The sequence below is a fragment of the Patagioenas fasciata genome, chromosome 5, assembly GCF_037038585.1.
Source record: "Patagioenas fasciata isolate bPatFas1 chromosome 5, bPatFas1.hap1, whole genome shotgun sequence".
Taxonomy (NCBI): domain Eukaryota; kingdom Metazoa; phylum Chordata; class Aves; order Columbiformes; family Columbidae; genus Patagioenas; species Patagioenas fasciata.
In genome coordinates, this window is record NC_092524.1 from 13,997,926 (window position 1) to 14,018,619 (window position 20,694).

Consider the following 20,694-nt stretch of genomic DNA (forward strand, 5'->3'; position numbering starts at 1 on the left):
GCTCCATTGTTTTCTTCCTTGTAAAATAGTATGTAAGCAAAAAGAAGTTTCTCACTCGTGGCTTGCACAGAAGCATTTTTTCTTGCCACTTGCAAGATGCATTTCAAGCAGCTTCTTCAGACTATCACTAGGAAAGACAGGACAAAAGAAACACATAGGAAAACAATCACTGCTGAGAGATAAAAAGTAAATTCACTGTAAGCTGGTGAGTATTTCTGAGCAGACGCTTCTGAAATGCATGTGGGTTTTTTATTTCACTTTTAATAGAAATATTTGGCACTATTAGAGTGCTATATTTCTCACCTATTCATCCTTTACTTTCTATATGCCTGTCTTTCTGACTAACACCTTGGCATTCAAACAAGTACTATGCTCAAAAATAAAAAAAAATAAAACCTGTATAAATGACAGAGTGTTCAACCATGAACACATTGTCTTTTATGAATATTATAATCACAGAATCAATAAGCCTACAAAGAAAAAACAGGACACAAAACGTGTTTTGTCATTTCTGACGAAGTTATAAAAACAACAGACATTCAATATGCCAAGTGTTCTTCAATCCTTCATAATCATAGCCTTATTGAAGTGAGGACAAAAAGGGTCTAATTGCATAGGAGCAATCTCAATGTAATAGGTTATACACCCAGGCACTGCTGCACAATACAACAAAAACAACGTTCCCTGTGTATAGCAGAATGTCATCTCTCATTTTCAGGCAATTACCTTCTTTCTTGTCAACAGTTTTAATAACCTCCATCATCTCTAAAAGACTTTTGCTTCAGTTAAATAATTTTCAGCTTTTTAATATGCAAATGTGCTTGTTCATATGCATGGGTGAAGTGGCGCTGCTACTTGAAATGTGTCAGTACATTGTGGAGCACCTGCACCTCGGGGAAGCTTGATTTAATTGACACCTAATACTATTCATTATTCCACTTAGTGAGCAACTCCTATTAGTCACCTGTAGGTTTTCCTATAAGCAGTGCTTTGGCCACCAATGAAAATAAGAATATTTCTATAAATAGAATGGCCATATTTAGTAAAGGGGGTTCACTACTGGTGAGTCTGGAACATCATTTCATCAGGAATATTTCTAAGGATTCACCCCCGCTTTCGTCCCCAAAACTTTTTCCTACTCTAATGGAAGTCAAGAGTAACTCCTATTTTAAAAATACTCCATCTGTGTTAAGTGTTGATATCTTAATTCTATAACTGTATTAAATGAACATTGTGTGAAGTCTGCAAAAGAGAATGGGGAAGGTGGGTGGGTTTTATTAATGTAGCTACTGTTTCCTTAAAGAATTATCTGAGTTGGATGATTCCAATGTCTGTTTTACATGCTCTCAATGTAATCGCTGGCTGTGCAAAGACACGCAGAATATGTGTTATTAGTTGAATATTTCTGTAATAAATATTTACCATTCTAGTTTAGTTTAACCTTATCCAGCTAATAGCCAATTTCGCTCAATTGTGAAGGATGTGCAACAAAGATCTTTAAATTGCCACATGAAATAATTACGTTGAGTATGGGATTCTCTGTTTCCACTGATATGAATGGTATAAATATATGCTATAAATGGATACAGTTTAAGACTGTCATTGTTTTTTCCTTACTGTGTTACAACTCAGGCACAGGGCACCGTATGTGCTGAGTTGATGATATCGGGGTTGTTTCTTTACCACATGGTCTGTAACCTTATTGTTCGGGCCACATTTCTTTTCAGCATTAATGCATTTGTTAGTCCCAGAAGGCTTAAACTACAGATGTTTAACATCCTGCTTATGGACAGATCATCTGGAATATGAACTGAGAAATCTATACGACTTATTAGTATATGTTATGAGTGTAACAGAGATTTAATAGTCTGTTCAAACTAGATTAGTGAAACAGTTTCTTACAAAAATGCAACTTCTTAAAATAGACACATGTAAAAAAGAAAAATTAAGACATTCTTTTGACTAAAATATGATTTTTATCAGAAGAATTTGTCACTAATTAATGCTGTTTACATAATAGTGCATGTAACATTAATTACAGCTTTCAGAATGTTAACTGCAAACCTTTTTTTTTTTCCTGTGAGCACAGATTTACCAGTATGGAGGAAATCAGAGCTCTTTTGAGGGTTTTTCTGCAGTGTATTCAAAGTGATCATAAATCAGTTTGAGAATTCAAAGACAGTTAAGGACATAGGCAGTAAAAAAGACTGAGTAATGCTAACCGAGAACTCCAATCATTTTTAAAGTAAGTGGGGAGAGCGCTGGTCAACTAGGCGATTGTTGGTATCCCCCAAAATGTAATCTCCAAGCTGAAGAATGGCAGCTGGCAGAACAGCTGGTGAATAGGATTAATGTCAGAAGAAAGAAATAAAACTCAACATATGTCCAAGCCTGCGGTGCTGGGACTGAGCATGATTGTACCCCGACGGATACCATGTGTACAGCTGGAAAGTGCCACTGTGCCATGCTTCTCTACCCCACAAGGTCATTTCTAAGAAGTAGAGCTAATATCTGAACTGAACTTTTCCTTGAGAACTCTGAATGACTAAGAACGAACAAACAAGTATCACAGAGTAAATATGTTGGACTATTTTAACCCGCACTGGGTGTTTTTTTATAATACAATCTCAAATGAAAAAGCAGATTAGTATTAAAACTGACAGATTGCACTAATGTAAATATAATTTTAAAGCTATTTAAACATTTTAATCTCATCTCATTCAGATTTCCACATTCGAGGTTCAAATAAGAACCAAACCCACAAGTTTAATGAAAGAAATAATTTAATGTCAGGGTACTTACATATTTTACTGAAAATAAATGTTAAGAAACAGCATGCATAGCTAGAATATTCCTAAGAAATTCAGAAAATGATTAAAAATGACACCAGCATTAATTCATATTTATATTTTGAAATGTTAGCTTTTAAGGATATTTCAGCTCATGTTTTAGCATGCTGTGCTTTTTTTCCTGTAACAGGGCAGTTGTTGGAATTTGTTATAGTGAAGAACAGTAAACATATAAAAATTCCTAACTCATGAGAAAGGCGCAAGTATTTTTAGGAGTTTGAAAAGAACAAATTCTGTTCAGTCTCCATTTTTCGATTAGTAGCTTGAAATGGATCAGCTAGATAGGAAAGTTCATACATCATCAGAGTCAACATAACAATTGTATGCAGTGAGAAAGAGCACAAAGAGTTAACATAACCAGGTCTGTTCTGTGCCTAATGTCATTTTCAAATATGGTGCCTTTGGTGCCTTTTATTTTGGATCATGAATATTTAGGAAAAAAAAAGTTCCAAATCCGAGTTACTTTTTAAAATACTGCCTTCTGCTATGCCTACTTGAACTTAGAAATGTCTATTTGATGAAAATGCAAAGATTATTGAAGCGATAAATCACACCCACATCCCAAAACAAACTTGTCTCCTTTTCTCTCCTTTTCTTTTTGCTTGCTTTTTTTTTCTCCTTTTATTTCTGTTGTCTTTTTTCATTCTTTTTTTTTTTTTCCCCCCTCTGTTCTTTATTCTTTTCCCTTCTGGCATCACATCAGGAAGCACGCAGTGGAATAATATCCCACACACTCTTACCAGAGGAAAAGACACATGTATCTCAAAGGACGCAAGCACGCCATGCTACCTTGGTACCTTAAAATGGAATATCCAACTGATGCTCCATCTGTCAGCTGCAAGACAGCAACAGGTAACCTGCAGTAATATTTTATTACTCATACTAAGTTGTCTTCACTAAGGAGGGTAACTGTATTTTTTTTCCACTTAAAGAAAATAACCAACAAATAATAAGCAAACCTAGTGACTTGTTCAGCTTAGAAGTACATTTTTTTGACCTGTAGAAAGATCCTGGTTCATATTTTAACAATGGAAACCCTCTGCAATAAGAGATGTAGAAGAGCTACAAAAAAACATATCTCAAGATGAGAAACCCGAGCCAGTTTGAAACTAGTGAACACCAAAGGCCACAACAGTTACTGGCTTGTAAAGAGTGCAATTACAAAAATTTTCCTCTGAAACCTCTAACCGCTTTTTATTTATCAGATGCTTACATAATGCTCGTATAATTTTAGATACTGTGGTACATTACAAACAAAACTAGAGGCCTTCTATTTTTTAAACAGTTTTTATCCTGGCATAATCCCATTAGTGGCCTAATTTTATGTGAGCTCCAGTAGTATGAACTGATATAGTTTTTATCTAAGAATTTTCTCATGTGTGTTCATCCTATTAAAGATGCTTCACAATTTGTGTTCTATCACTTATTTAAAATGTCACTATATTCTTCATATTTATTCAGAAATACCTATCCATTTTCCATTTATGTGGATATACCTACACAATTTTACCAAGTTCTCTTATCCATTTTTCAAAACAAAGGTAATAATGGAAGTGGGGGGAAAAAAAATTACATAATGATAGTAAAAGTATAGCACTTATTATCTTCTCATGCCCTGATGACTGACTCCTCCAGTAGGAAAAATGCTCAGAAGTTTTAATTTCTCAACACAGGCATATCTGCATTTCTAACAAAGGTAAAACTTCTAGAGAATGATTTTGAGCTTTCCTTGAAGAAGGACTCATATGTTAAGGTTTAAATGTCTAATCAAGATAGCAAATTTTAGATATTTTTCATCACATGAAATTATTCAATTCTAAAACAGATGTGATTCTAAGTAAGAATCTCCAGCAGCACTCATCTAATACATTACGTACCAGCGAAAATGTTTTTGTTTGTACTCACATAAAAGGGAAGGAAGAGCACATTGCTTATTACTATCTACTGAATTGTTTAAGAGGATTTTTAAGATACAAGTTAAAAGAATTTCATAATTTCAATTTCTCCTTTTCATTTAATAGTAGACATTCATTAGGACCCACACACTGTAATAAATTATAATAATTTCAAACAAGAATTAAATTACTAGGTACCTAGTGAAAGAGCCATTTTTTCTTAGGTACCCTGTAATCTAACTGTCAGATTTAAAATCTATTCCCAATCAACTCTTCACAACATTCACATTTATTCATCTATGCTAAATTAATAAAAGGTGTGAATAATACTGACAAAATTGATCATTATTGTTCATGTAGATTTAGAAAATTATAAGGTAATCTAAAATATAAAAGGAATTGAGGGAAACTATTACAGTTCTTATAAATAAATTCATCTTTTCATATTTTTTTTTAATCAGGAAAAATCTTCAACAAGAATTTATTTAGATTGACTAGTAAAGCTATTTAATAAATTGCACATTTAGAATATAACTACTTTTTATTTCAAAAACTATTAAAAGTTGATGATGACTCTAATGCAACATGACAGTGCACCCAAAATCTTAAAAAGTAATGCTGAAATGCTACCTAATGAAAGACTGAGTACAAATTCTTTGTAGGTCGATTTGAGGACATGCTAAGCTCCTTCCACGAGATCCTGAGTGAGCTCAGGTAACATGGAAGTAAACGAGAACTGAGGTCACTCAGAATTTCTTGGAATTCAGATCTAAGTGAGTGCAGCAACACTGAGAAACAGGGTGAGCATCCCTCCCCTTTATCTGAGTAAACAGATATAAAGGGGGACAGCATTCTCCAAGGAATTAAAGGTGTTACACAATCATCTTTCTTTATTTACAGATTTATCAGCAAGCAGAAGTAACCACTGGATATGATTACAGCTCTACATAAAACCAAAGGCAATGTCTATATTAGAGTATCCTGTCCTTTGCACATTTGCAGTAATTCCTACCATCTAACCTCACTGACCCTCTCCCCCCTAAACGGGGATCCCTGCAGATAAAGTAAAGCATGTCAACATCTGTTCCCATTCACACCGATTTTAATTTACAAAAAGAGCTTTGCTATTTTCAGAACAGGCTCCAGAGCACAATGACAGATTTAAGGCCTTTAATGGGGTTGCGTTTTGAGTGTGTCAGCGTTTCATACTCACCAGGACTTGATTCTAAGGGGCTGCACCAAAGGAAGCTGCCGGGGGGTAACGGAGCCACAGCAAGGATGTTCTCCTCACTACCGCACTATTTACCTATAAACCAGCTGATAAAGTTTTAATGTCTTTAACAAACCTCTGTGTTTGCTGCTTTCACCAGAAGTCAGAGCTCCAGAGCACTGGTGATCTGATGCCTTCTCTTCCCATTTTCACTCTGCACATTCCTGTCACCACTACACACCTTTCTGAAACTCCGCATGTATTACTGAGGGTACGTTTCCCAAACTGCTTTCTCATGACACAGCTGTCTTCTTACCGACTTTTGAACCCACTGCTTTTTGTAAAGCAGAGCTAGGCCAAAGCTTCGTTTCTCTTTTGGATTTTGTTTTGGATTTTTATTTTTTAACAGTCTTGAGTCTCTGTTGTTCTGACACATTACAAATTTTGCAGTAACTAACCATCATTTTTCTAAAGTCGTTTTAACTAGAGTTTATTCATAGCTTGCCCTTGTAAATCTAAAGAACTTACTCATCCTGCTAGAAAGTGCCAGAAGATGTAGACTATGAAGATAACAGTTGTGCAAAAACAATTCACAAAGTTTCAGGGAATTCATAGTGACTGAAAATAATTTTTTCTGTCTCCTCAAGAGGGTTTAGTTGTTTGTTGGGTTTTTTTTAAGATATACAATACGAAGAACAACTTGGAGAAACAATGCACAAGTTGTGTTGTAATCACATAACAGCTAAGACAGGAGCAGCTGAGCAGAAGGAAGATGGGCAGTGGAATGCCATACAGTAATCAGCACTGTTGACTAATCAGAATTTGAGACACTAGAAGGTAATAAGGGTATTATAAAGAATGGCTTACTGAAGGAGCAGCTGTTTATGTGTAGCTCACTGTTTAAATGAGTTCCACTAGATTGCCACGGTGTGTTTTGGTAAAAATGTTTTACTCAAAAAAAAAAAAAAGAAATAAAAAAAATAAAAACAAACCAGAAAAAGCAAGCATGAGGGATGAATTAAATATCTGGATATCATGACAGTAACAGCAGCAGCTATCTAGGTACCGGGGACTTCTAAAAACTGACATAAATTCAGTGGCCCTGGAAGTTACAAAAGAATATTCATTACTTAGGCAAAGCCTAAATGTCATCTTTGTTAGCCTCCACCACCGAGTGTTGTTGCCATGGGCACAAGAGCTGAGGTGGTTATGAAGGGTAATAGACAAAGAGGAAAAAACCAAGGGAAAGTATAACTAAAAACAACTACAGAGCCATTTTGAGACATATTTGCACCAGCAGCCAATAAACACAAGAAATAAATCCAGCCTAATTTACAATTTTCATATTCCTCCACACAAACACAATAAAAAAATAGTTCTCTGATCTCAACTAGGAAAATCTAATTAAATAATGTAAAATGACCAAAAATAGAAACAATATTCAAAATTGCACCAGTGAAAGCCACAACTTGCTGCAATTCTCAGACAATGATCATATTGTTCAAACCTATGTGCCATAGGGTTGTTCAACAGTTTCTGTTTGCTTGTTTGCTTTCAGAAACCACCTTACAGTTTTGTTCTTAAAAATATCTTTGCACTGTTGGGAGCAGGAAGGAGACTGCCTAATAGTAATGGAAATTTATCATAATCCATTATTTAAAATATTTTGCTCTGGACAGCAAGGACTTGGTAATATTTAAAAGCAGCCAGCAAGCAGTGGAAACTCTGGTATCTTTTGTAACAGTTCACATGTCAAGCTGGCAAAGTGCCCACAGTGTACGGCAGAAAAATCTATTTAATGTCTGCCCCACAAGGCGACATGAGGCTTGATTGGCAGAAAGCAGAGAGTGGCTTTTGATCATGTGTCCTAACAAGCAGTTCCAGCTCCTGTCTCTTCGGCTGAACGGCTCCACATTACCTATTCAAACAGAAGTGACAGGCCACTGCACTACTCTTTGGCTCTAGTCTCACGCAGTGGGAGCTATGCTGGAGACAGAGCCACTGATTAAATATATCACTTTTTCAAGACAAGCAGGTTGTCTGAATCAAAGTTGGACAGAATAGACTCAACATTATTAAAAGAGGATATAAAACTGGAGTTGAGTGATGTTAGGCCAGTTTGTACAGCCTCAGGGATTCACAGACTGACAAGGGGAATAAGGAACAGCAGAACTCATAAAGCAGGGTCAGAAATTAGCTGTGACACCTTGGCCATTTTCCCATCACGTCAGGGCCACTGTGTTTCAAATCCTGTAGTCTCTTTTTTGGCCTTTTTTTAAATGATTTTGTGTGCATGGAGGGGAAGGGAGAACATACAAATCACTAACCACTGAAAGTCGCAAATTGCGGTTTTACAATAAAAGATAAAATATTAGCCACATTTTGCCACCTAATATACAGTGTTCTCTAATTAGATTGGGGCTTTTTCCTTATATTCTCATCAGCCAAATTATTGTCATCAAATAATTTGTTGATACAGCACTACGTACTCTTGCTCTAAGGAATAACTGAAAGCTGGTGAAAATTACTGACTAGAGATGCTTATTACATTGCCTTGTTCCTTCATTAACAAATTAGTTTGATTTTTGAGGTTGTATGTCTGGCCACTCTCAGTTGTGTTATCTGATACACAGACACAGAAAGGCAATAGACATGATACGTTACCTAGTCATTATACGAGAGAAACAACAGATACACTGAAACTTGGAGGAACCAATCCTCCAACTAAATGTGAATTTCAAGTATAACTGCAGATACAACCAAACCTATTAATGAAGCTGCAACAACCTCATTTAAACAGCTAAAACCGAAAAACAGTCCACAGAGGAAACAGAAACTGAAGCAAAGGAAGCTTATTTTACCTAGTGATGCATTTGCATACCAAATCAATAAAATTACTTCTGAGCTATTCAAAGTTCTGTAAAAAAATGTTAAAATCATGACACAAAATCTAGACAGACTTTTTTCAGAACTACTCCTGCAGTAATTTTATTGAAATTAATAGTCACCTCAGGAATAAACTTGATTCAATATTTATTTTGCACTATGGCAAGTTCTTCTGACATTTTCACAAACCTCTGCCCAATGTGTTAGTTTTTGTTTCACTGTAAATATTTAAAAGTAATCTGCTTGTTACATATTTAAGATATGATAAGGACTGCTAAGACCTCTACTGAGAAGCGGAGCTGTTTTAAACATTGGAAATGCAGGTAAATTTGAAGACAGAGTAGAAAGAGCAGAATCCTGTCCTCATGCATATCCCCTAACACATAGAGCAGAGCTGTAAATGCAGACAGAATTCAGTCTTAAGGTGGTGTTAGACTAACAAGAAATTCACTACGGAGCTCACAGTGTTTTTGGTGCCACTGCAGGCTCTCCAGACTGTGTTCAGAGTTCCTCCAGGTGAGTGAAAGAGCCTGCTCGCTTCAACATTTTCAAACAAATCAAAAACAGAGGAGTATTCAAGATGGGTTTTTTTAGGTTCAGTGAAGATCATGATTCACCATAGAAGGTGATGTCACGTCAAGTTCTTTAAGAAATGTGAGCAGGCAGCAGTGCATTATAGTTTCATGCTGAAATACAGCAAATGGTTATGTAAAGCATTAAGTAAAACAGTTAACAAAAAGGAAGATGAAAATAAACAGGCATTCATACGTAGGGCACTCTGCCCAGGAACTCTGGCCACCTATGTAAGTAAAACTAAAAATACATTATGATTAATAAAAGAAAACAGCTATTAGATACATTCCAAAATGCTAGGCTGTAGAACAAGACATTTTGGCACAGCTTTACTTATTGGCAGCCCATGTGAAAGACCAACCCAAGACTGCAGCAGAGTGGCTGCTGCTAGTCAGGACAGAGCAATGCTAACAGGAGATGTTTGCACAGTACTTGCCCTCACGACTATATTTAACAAGGGCTATTGCACTCTTTTTTGAAAATCACAATCGAAACTCTACAGAAACACCACGACTTCTTTATGTTATAAAAGTAATAAAGAACAGGGGGGATTTTGACACACTAGCAACTATTACCTCTTGCTTCATTTTGGAGATAAACACGCCAACGGGTAAATAAGGAAGAAGCCTGGCTACTAATGGAAATTAGAAGGATTCCTGACAATGCAAAATACACTAATGAAGCACAGAAACATGTAGTTCAGAATACTGAATTATGTTTTGTTCCTGGTTTTCACTTTGCCCTCACCAGCTATGCACTGGGAAGCAAGAGCACACACACAGAGCTAGAACTCAAATTATTCAGGTGAACAGGACTCCGAAAGGGCTTGTGCATACTGCTGTTGAAGTTCATGACAAAGCCCTTCTTGGCTTTAAATGTATCAGATCAGTCCCACAGTGCAGAACTAGAGGCCTTAAAATAAACCATATTTGAGACCACACTTGGGGTGCTGTGTCCAGTTCTGGGCTCCCCAGTACAAGGCAGACATGGGAATACTGGAAAGAGTCCAGCAATGGGACACAAGACACAAGCAGAGCATCTCTCACGCAAAGCAGGGCTGAGAGAGCCATGACTGTGTAGTCTGGTAAAGAGGAGGTTCCAGGGGATAATATATAAATATCTGACAGTGGGAGTAAAGAAGACAGACCCACACTCTTCTCAGTGGTTCCCAGAGACAGGCCCAGTGCCAAAGGACACAAATGGAACAACAGGAAATTCCCTTGAAACATGAGAAAAACTTTCATTATTGTGAGGATGACCAAACACGGAACAGGTTGTGGAGTTTCCAGCCTTGGAGATACTCAAAAAACGATGGGACATGGGCCTGAGGAACCTGTTCTGAGCAATACTGCTCTGAGCAGGTGGGTTGGATGAGATGATCGCAAGCGATGCCTTCCCACCTCAGCCACTCTGGGATTCTCTGGCTCTATGAAACCGACAGCAAATTGAGTGCAGGAGAACACAGACAGATTGTCACTGAAGTAAACACAGTAAGGCTCTTTCTTGTATTGGCTTATATACTTGAAAGAAGAAAGTTGCTTTTCATTATGACATCCTAAATTTTATGATACTGAACAGAGCGGTTCTTTGTAAAACGGATAAATTAAAGATTCAATTTCCTCCTTCAGATCATAAAACACTCTAGGAGATTTCCAAATTCTTTAAGCTCAAATTCTACCCACTACAAATTTCAGGGAAAATGAAAACGTCTAAAAAATACTTTATAAAGTAGTATTCTAAGTGGAAAAAATTAACTATATTTTTCCCTAATTCTTATTTGGATTTAATAATACACAAAAGTAATACTGATGTTGAATGTATTTAGTCTCCTTAACATAATATTTATTTGGGGTTAATTAGCATGGCTGAAGACTAATCTTAACAATTGTTTGTTGTTTCCACTGGAGGCAGGTTTTCCTTCACGAAAAAAGTGGCATCTTGGAGTTTCAGACTCAGACACCGAGGGTGAGAGTAGCTGCTCCCTCCGTTAGAAAAACAAGGCAGCCCGAGCTCCCACAGCCAGGCAGCAAATGGTTCCTTCTCTCTTGTGGCAACCAAATAAAGTTGTCAGAATTATTTTTAAGTAATGATAAGGTATCTAAACCAAATACTATCTAGAAAAATAAGGAATATATCAGCATTTAAAATGTATACGCTGCTGAGCATTTTTACTGTCATTTCTTTAAGAAAAGCAGATCTAATTAGCTGTACCTCTAAAGTGCGTACCTAGCATTTTTATTATGTATTATAACATTTTGCTTAGAGTTGACATTTTTATTCTGACAAGCACTGTCTGGAGAGCTCTCAATAAATAATACATTTACAGTTTTCAGTAAATAAGCACTGGACACAAATCGTTATCCTTACTTACAGCTGCCCCTCTCTAATAGTGCTTTTACAGGTAAGGTGACTATTCAGTCTAATGCAATACTCTCAGTGCTGGAAAGATATTTCCATTCATTACCCCAGTCACAAGCACTTAAAGTACTTTTAGGCCCCGTTGCAAAACAGCAGGAAGGGCAAAGCAAATAAGACCAACTAAAACTAAAGTTAATCGCCAAAGAAATCTGAGGTCATTCACCTTACAGAACTTGGAAAATACAATGGCATACAAGAACAGCCACATTCAAGCCCATCTTTCCTCATATTTTTATATTGACAACAATTTTAGGAAGGAAACTATTGCAGTCTAGTCCCTATTATTAACCCGATGGCTACAACATGTATTTCAATCTGATCTGATCATCACTGTGTTTATGTCACAGTACATCAGAAGCCAACAAAGTCTGAGTTTGCTTTTCTGCTACCAACTGAAGCAACTCTCCATATTTTTACAGCTATTTACTCACATTCTTGAGCACAGAGACCAGTGTCTGTTTTACCCATTCACACTGAACTTGCATTTCTTACTGCTGTAAGTAAAAACCTGTTGGTTTAGACATGCTTTTTTAATATTAAGAATACTTTCATAATACTAATAACATACAAATAGTGTAAAGATAGCAGATCTTATGTCTAAAAAGAAGACAAAAATGTAGAGGAGCATAGTGCAGAAAATTATATCAAATGGAAGCATGTAGACACACAAGATCGATCTATCTATCTATCTATCTATCTATCTATCTATCTATCTATCTATCTATCTATCTATCACACAATAAAAATTAAATTAAATTGTATCCAGCAGTGGACAATATCAGAATTGAGAGGTACAGTGGGATTAAAGAAAAAGATGAGATGATGCATAAAGGTAAGACATTGGAAAACAATAGTCACCGGGGAGGAACTCATTGGAATGGTCAGCAGATGTTGGCTTGGTGAAGATTTCAGCCTGTTTCAGTTTCATCTGTCCCTGCCTACAGCTCAAGTTCAGAGACAATGAGGAAAAGCTGAAAGCTCATTTGTTCTGATGAAAAGGATTTTACTAATCTCAAATACACAGGGCTGAACAAAAACATTTCCTCGCTGTAATGCAAGCATCTCAAAATGGTGAAAGTAAACATCTATCCAAAAATATTTTAAAGAGTTACAGCTAGAAGGAATGTCCTAGTGTTCAGAATCGAGACCTGAATTTCAGACTCTCCCCACATGAGGATTCGAGTTACAATCAACTCTGTTTCTTAACAAAAGCAACAATTTTGTAGAGATGCAGAGGTACAAAGCTTCAACAAGAAAACAACCTGCACGGGGAAAAAGAACCTCCAGAAAAGCATAAGCTCCATAAAATTCCACAGATTCTACATCTAGGTAACTGCCTGATGTTAACAAGGTGTATTTTCACCTGACAGGTCCTCATGTGGCTATTTCTGTTCAACTTCCAGCAGATCTTCTTATGAAAACTGCTACCGTCATACTTACTGCATTGTTGTTGACAATCCTGAATTAGAGCTCAGAACTGAAGGGACATGAAAACCTTTTAGCAAAAAAGATGGTCTCCACAATCTATTGACTTATTCATATAGATCTCATTCTTCATGATACCTTTGTAAAAGCCTGTACTGTTCCCCATTTCTGTGCCATGAACAAACTACAGAATAAAGAAAACTGAGGGAAACTTTCAAATGTAGCATGAGACATACTGAGAAATGCTGAAGAGTCACTACACCGTAATCCACACAGGACCTGTGAGTATTGACTAGATGCTCAGATATTACAACACTGCACAAGATTGTAGTGCAGACAGCCAGATAATAAATGCAAACATAAGATGGAAAGATGACAACATGTGCCAGTTTCTTAAACAGAAATTGTGGGATAGCATTTAATCCAGAAACATATATTGCATCCCAAAATCCAAAACATATATTGCATTCTAAGTGTCATTAAAACAAGTTCATTAAAGTTATTATATTTGTGCTTCAGACAAGAATGAATTTTTGATAGAAAAATCAACTACATTAGATATAAAGAAACTAGGCTGCATCTTTTTTTAGTTACCAATAAAATAACCCTAGAAACCACTTGCTTCGTGGTAATGTTCCTAAAAAGTCCTAAATTACTTTAATTGAACACATTAAGGCATAAGAATTCACCGTACATTTCAACAAGTGAACTACTAGAAATGTTATGATCTAGAAAACTTCTCTAAATAGAAGAATACATTTTTCTAAAGCAGTAATAAATTGCAAGAAAAAGGGGTGACCATGTGATTTTACCAAGATCATTGGATGAAAGAGATACAGTGATCTGCGTTTAATTATATGGTAAAGAGGTAGGTCATTCAAGAAGGTTTAGGAAAATGCATCTCATATCTCTCCTCTAATTTCATCTGAGTCATCTATTTATTGTGTGGACTTTCGGGCTTTTGTGTTTTTATTTTGGAAGCATGTTTGGAGTTTAGCAGAAAAATTCCTCAGCCTGGACACTGCCATATACAGCTTCTAACAAAAAGCAAGCAAAAAATATCTATTAAATTAACTACACACATAACTGATTTTGAATTTGCTTATCAAAAACCGTTTTTAAGAAGAAGAAAAGGGAAATACAATGAGAGCTGTACGAGCAGATGTGGCATGGTTTTTCAAAGATGATGAAAGGATTTTGAAATAGGTGGGTTCTTTCACAAAGAGCTTGTGCCTAGCTGAGAGGAACCCCAGTTACCATTTACAAATTCTACAGCTATCACAAAAGACAAAACAGTAATACTAAGTAATTTTTAACAGTTAGTTTGGATAATCCTCATACCAAATCCAAGAAACATTTTTAAAGCCTTGAAAGAGAATACTATATCTATAGCCATCAAAAAAAAAAAAAAGTAGAATAAAGAACAGGGGTCTGTAAAAGCCAGGTGTCTTAGGACAACCAGGGATCATGCCTTCATCAGTGTGGGTACAGAGCACACCACAAGATAGATAACTTCAAGTACATTTCAGTAAAACTTCTGAAAAACATTCAGAAATATTCCTTGACCACAGATGATCAGTAGTTCACTTCTAGACCTGACCCACAAAAGAGAACTCTTAGCATGTAAGGTCCTCAAAGGTTGTGCTTAAAACTATACCAGAAAAAAAAAGTGTATATGCCTCAACTCTGTTTGTTCTAAGCTGTGGGCAGCTAAAAACAAATAATACAAAACCGAAACTCTCCAGTCATTTAATACAATATAGTACATACAGATTCACTAAAAAAAAAAAAAAATTAAAAAAATATATAATAAAAAAATTAAAATAAATAAGAATAAAAAAGACAACAACAAAAACTGCATAAAATTACAACCAAAATGGTTTACCAGAGTCCAGTTATAAAACAGTGTGTGAAAGCTTAAGGTTCTTTATTTCCCAGTGAAGTCAACATTTGTGTGTGCAATAGTTCAGTGTACTGTCCTTACCAGCATGAAAGAAAATCTTATAGGGGAAGAGTTAATCTATTTTAAGGCAATATAAAAGAAAGCTTTCAATTATTATTAACTAATGAAGCTGAAGAAAATAAAACAACAAAATATAAAATCACAAAAACTAGCACTACCCAGTAGTGTAGTAAGATTTTCCCTATTGCATATAAAATGAATAATACATGTGTATCCTTAGTTTTTAATTTAGATATCTTTAGACATATTACGTATCACTATGAGTTGCATATATCCACCCATAGAGAGAGAGTACAAACAGGTGCACATGACAGAGAATAGATGGAAATTTATGAATATACTACTCTTTATATAGATGTTCATTATTCCAACATGCATACATAAAAATCTTTGATCTCTGAATGTTCAACTATGGTCTTCGAGGAGGAAACAAGAATGGGAAGCAGTTTATAAAAAGCTTGTGCTAGATTTCTGAACTGTGCTTGGCTGAAAAATGATACTGTATACATCGCTCAGAATCAAGGTCAAAAGTGAATTAGGAATCCAGGACCTGAGTAATGAGGGCTTAGCACTTAGCAGAAATGGCATGCCCAGTTTCCAGCTCAGAAGTGCCAGCTGACCTGCCAACCTAGCATTCCAGATCTGAAAGGGGGAAATCTGCTCTCCTAGCTACAGACAAGATGTGTACTACTAATTATTGCTCCTAGAGGCTTATGATGAAGTACAGTAGAATAGTTGTCTGGAAGCCAATTCTCAGCATAGAATTCAGGCAGCCCAGCCGATGTAAATCTGTCTCACTAAAAGTAATGTAAGCAATAATCTGGAAGAAAGGTCTTTTACTAGAGGGGGATAGAAAGGGAAAGAAGCAGTCTGATCATGCTACCTAACACAAACACTTCATTTGAGCTGCAAAGAGATTTAATATTTGATTGTACTAGAGGATACTTCCACAGGAGAAAAAAAAAAAAAGCCAGCAAAACAATACTTCTGCTCACAGAAAAACTAAGATGATGAATATATTAAAGTTATCCAAGAAGCCCTAGAGTCTAGAGTTGTTGATTATATTAGACACCTGTTCCTTTCTGACCTCTTCTGTCTTATGAGAACACATGTCAGCAAAGTCTTTACATACTCAGATTGACTCTAAATATTTGTAGCATTCTTTGTTTCCCGCCCCCCCCAGTTACAATTTTCTCATCAATTTTCTCATCTCCAAATCATTACAAATTAAGACACAGGAATGCTTCAGTGCGCAAAGTATGCAAATATTGGACCATGAAGTCAAGAAATGTTGTTTATCCTGCAAAGCTGGTGATGTTTTTCAGACTACAAATAATACTAAAAACTTATCTAAGATATAATCAGTCCTGCATGAGGTGTGCATGTTCCCAGTATTATACACAAGACATGACACTGGCTGAAGTATTATTATTAAAGAGAGATTAAAACAGCTGTACATTATGCTGAAGCACTCACTCTTTCCTCTACAAACAGACGGTCCTGGATTACAAGCAGCACTTGACCATTTAAATCACTACAACAACCAGATTTAACCAGCTGGGCCATATTCTCTTAGGCAATGCCTACTGACCTCCTCAGTCACAGCTGCTCAGATGAAATTCTCATTAGACAACTTATTTTCAGAAGGCAAAGGACTCTGATTAAATACATCTATTTAGGCATGATAAAGTATTTCAGTATATATTTCTTTCCAAATGTTATGAGGTACAATGGAGACTACAAGTAGCATACACAAGCATTAACAGACACCTAAGGTATACCACAAAATATTTAAGTATTTGACACCAGCAACTCATATTACTCAAATCCAGACCCTACAGATGGACTAGAAAGTTACTATAATAGCATTAAAAGAGACTTCTTCTTGTACTCACAGACTTGCAGCAGATGACTGCAATTCTTGGGTTCTTTATTCAACTTTTAACTCTACAATTAACTTAATCTATGACTGTACGTTAGCCCAGTTCCCACAGCTATTTCAACAGCCATGGAGCTCCTCCCTATAAAAGTTGCTAACATGTACTATTAATTTATTTGAAGGAGTCATGCAATATTTCAAGCCCCACAGATTTTACACAGTAGAATACAGCTGAAATACATCTTTTCCCCATTACATTCATTAGAGCTATTATATTATTCTGTCTATTTGTTCCCCAAATCATCAGGTGTTTTTCACTTTGGGTAAGCAATTTTGTGACAGATCAGGACCCACTGCACAGAGAGCTCCTCAACAGCATTGGCTGCATACCATTTTAAGAACTCCACAGAAAACTATTTTAAATGTCAGATGTTAAAGAGCATCATGTATGGTACATGTGTGATTAGGCTATTGATTAGGTTGTTTATAAGAAGCTATAAGATGGCAATATTTTCACAATCTCAGATCTAATTTCTCCAACTTACTCCGCACTGAGTGAGTTGCAGTACCCACAGTCACAACAAAGATCAGAGTCTTAAAATAGCAATCATTTTTAAGTGTTATTTTATTCCAATCAAACAATTATGGACAGTTTACTTCTTTTTAATTCAGAGAAACCTCTGAACACTGAAATATCTATTCAAACCTATCATAAGAATTTTGGTGCTTCTAGTCTACGCAGAAGTTCAAAACCATTTTACTTCCTAAATGTAACATCCTAAAGAATTTCTAGTCTATTAATGATTTTTCTGTGTTAGTCAGATATGGTAGCAGTCAGATGTTCATTAATTATTTTCTGTAAAGTGGAAGAGACCTTTATTTCTACAGAAAATGCTGGATGGATTGAAAAGAACCTAACATGAAGATACAGTCAATTACCTTTGAACTTACAGGCAGACTTGGGAATAGTTTTCCAGTATAACATGATTCATAAAAGGTAAGATTATTTTATAGACCAGAAATGACCTTCATTTCTCAGCTGGTGAGAACACATAGCATGGAAGGCTCAGATTCAGTGAGAAGGATCTCTCTGCTGTGCACATACTTCTCTTAAATCAACTAGTGTATACTAATACAGAGGAATTGCAGAAAGCTCTTGAGAATTCATCCAAAAATATGCTATGAAATGCTTGAATTGTTACAGTAAGATACTATGCTTTAACTTTTTGATGCACATTTTTATTAGCACACCATTCAGTATACTCCTGGAAAAGTCTTATTTCTGGTGTCACTATAATCAACAGGAACTTGCATACTCCCGCAGCAAAGTATGAGCCAAGACCTTTGATTAGCATGGAGTGTCGAACGACTGTTACTGACTGTAAAAAAACAACTTTGCCAAAGTAACATTTAAAATAGTTTTCCTAGTCTAACCATCAAATCTAAGAAAGCAATTTTTAAAAGAGTGATCTTTACAGCTGAAAGCAGACAGATGGTAGTAAAGAATCTGGGACATTCTCTCTTTAGAGATGTTTCACCAGCTTCAGAAAGGACACCTATAGAATGCATTCATCTATGTGCTGGCATTTCATAATTACACTAAGAAATCTGAAAGCCTGCTTCCACCCCTACGTGATTTTATTCCATATTTAAAAATATTATTTTATCAGCACCAGTCTTAATTGAAATCTACATTGCTATATGGAGCCAACGGATCCTAATGTTCAGTGTCTGAAGTGCACCGTGACCATACCATGAAACTGATGAGGTAAAACCATTCTGAACTCATTCATATTTCAAAGAAAAAAGAAATCACAAAGTTCTACTGCCTTGTAGTTCTACTATGACACAAATATTTTTCCTGGGTTATTCTGAATGCCAGAAAACAACACTGGTAAAATAACCAGCAGAATCTACACAGATGCCCCCCTCCTCTTTAATCTATTTCAGAGCCTCCTGGTCCCACATCTTCCCTGATTCAAACTCAAGTATGAGCGCATAGACTACAAGGTATTGTTGCAGAAGCAACCAAGATTTAATTCTACTTGACATGAGCAAAGACTGTCCTGGTGCACCCTGACCACGTGCACAAATATACTGATAAACTCATTCTCCAATTCTGTTTAGTCCCAATCAAGGCCAAAAATCTTAGCAAAGGCAATGAGAATCTCTGAATAAGGACTGAATACATAAACTGTGTTAGAACTCAAAGATCTGTCCTTATTTCTACCTCTCTGTTTTAACACTTGTAACAATATCTAAGCAAGCTGCAAACAAATTATTTCTTTAGCCACATTTCTAGATATACTGGGCAGATAAGTACTCTTTACACTTACAACTTTTTCCCATTCTCCTAGCCTCAGATGCTGGGTCATTAAGGCGGTTAAAGATGGTAATTTCCAAGGCAAAACAAACCAGCTCATCTGTATTCTAATTGTTTAAAACAAATATTTATCTTTTAAAATAAAAATAACAAATACCACTGAAGAATATCCCTCACAACTCTACAACCAGTTCAGAATTCATCATAACCTTTCAAGTAAAAGTTGAGTTTTCATCTACACCAACATTCTTGCTTTGACTCACAGACAATCAACACCATTTAGAAAGTTTAGAAACTGTCATATTTCGCTAAAATCTCTAATGAATCTCAAACTACCACTGCCATAGTAAACTGTGAACAACTTTATCCTAGTCTTTGCCAATTACTCAATTTTCTGGTGCTTGGTAACCAACACATTCTTTATGCCATAAAAATTGTAGGGTTTGGGGCTGGGGAAAGTGGATCAATCTTATCCAAAACATACCTTCTTGCTCAGTCCTGGTCATTTCTTCTAGTTTCTTCTGCTTCAGTGTGTCCACCACATCTGCAAGGCTTCCTTTGCGGCGTTCTGGCGTTCCAAAATTAACACTGGTCATTAGCTCACTGCGGTCACGACCTCCTTCGTCGGGCTTGTTTGGTGAGGTAGAGGTATTTCGGAAGGAATATAGGGAACATAACTTATTACTCTCTGACTCCTGCAAAGAAACAATACAATATGAAAACATAGGCTATTCTCTTATGTCAGAAGGATCTTAAACAGGTCGAAGTTGAAAGCATTATTAATTAGTCTGTAATACTAACAAATATATATATATCCTGCAGTTTCTAAAATGAGCATTATGCACTGAATTTCTCAGTTTCAGTGCTTGACAAAGGTTCTTTTTTCCTTGAGGCCAGTCCTCTCCATGCTTCTAATGATCATACTTCATGCCTGAGGTACTCTTCATCAAGGATTTTCCTTGTCAGAAGCAAGCCACTTCAACACTTTTCCAATGAATGTGTTAAGCTGTTACAGTTTTCCTTAGTTCCTTAAATAAGGGCAATACATGTAGCACTGAGAGAGAAAATACAGGCAACAATAAATTATTAGTGGATAGAACACCATCTATCGGAAAATAACATAACTTAAAAACTAGGAAAAGATTTAGGTCAATAATGAGTGTGGATCAAGGACTCTACATCACAGTTAAACAAAGCTTACTGTTTTTCTCTAGCCATGCTCATTCGCTGCTCTTTAAATTAAAACCTTCTCATAAAGAATAAAGGTTATAAT

General features: G+C 36.0%; 1 protein-coding gene across 13 annotated transcripts in view; it reads right to left on the bottom strand.

Moving 5' to 3' along the window:
* SOX6 (SRY-box transcription factor 6) overlaps positions 1-20,694 on the bottom strand; it is a 380,628-nt gene that overhangs the window by 202,886 nt on the left and 157,048 nt on the right. For all 13 annotated transcript variants that reach the window (XM_071808952.1, XM_071808951.1, XM_065839463.2 and 10 more), the window contains one exon: positions 19,906-20,116. In XM_071808952.1, coding sequence (XP_071665053.1) covers positions 19,906-20,116 — 211 coding nt within the window. The remainder of the gene's footprint in view (positions 1-19,905; positions 20,117-20,694) is intronic.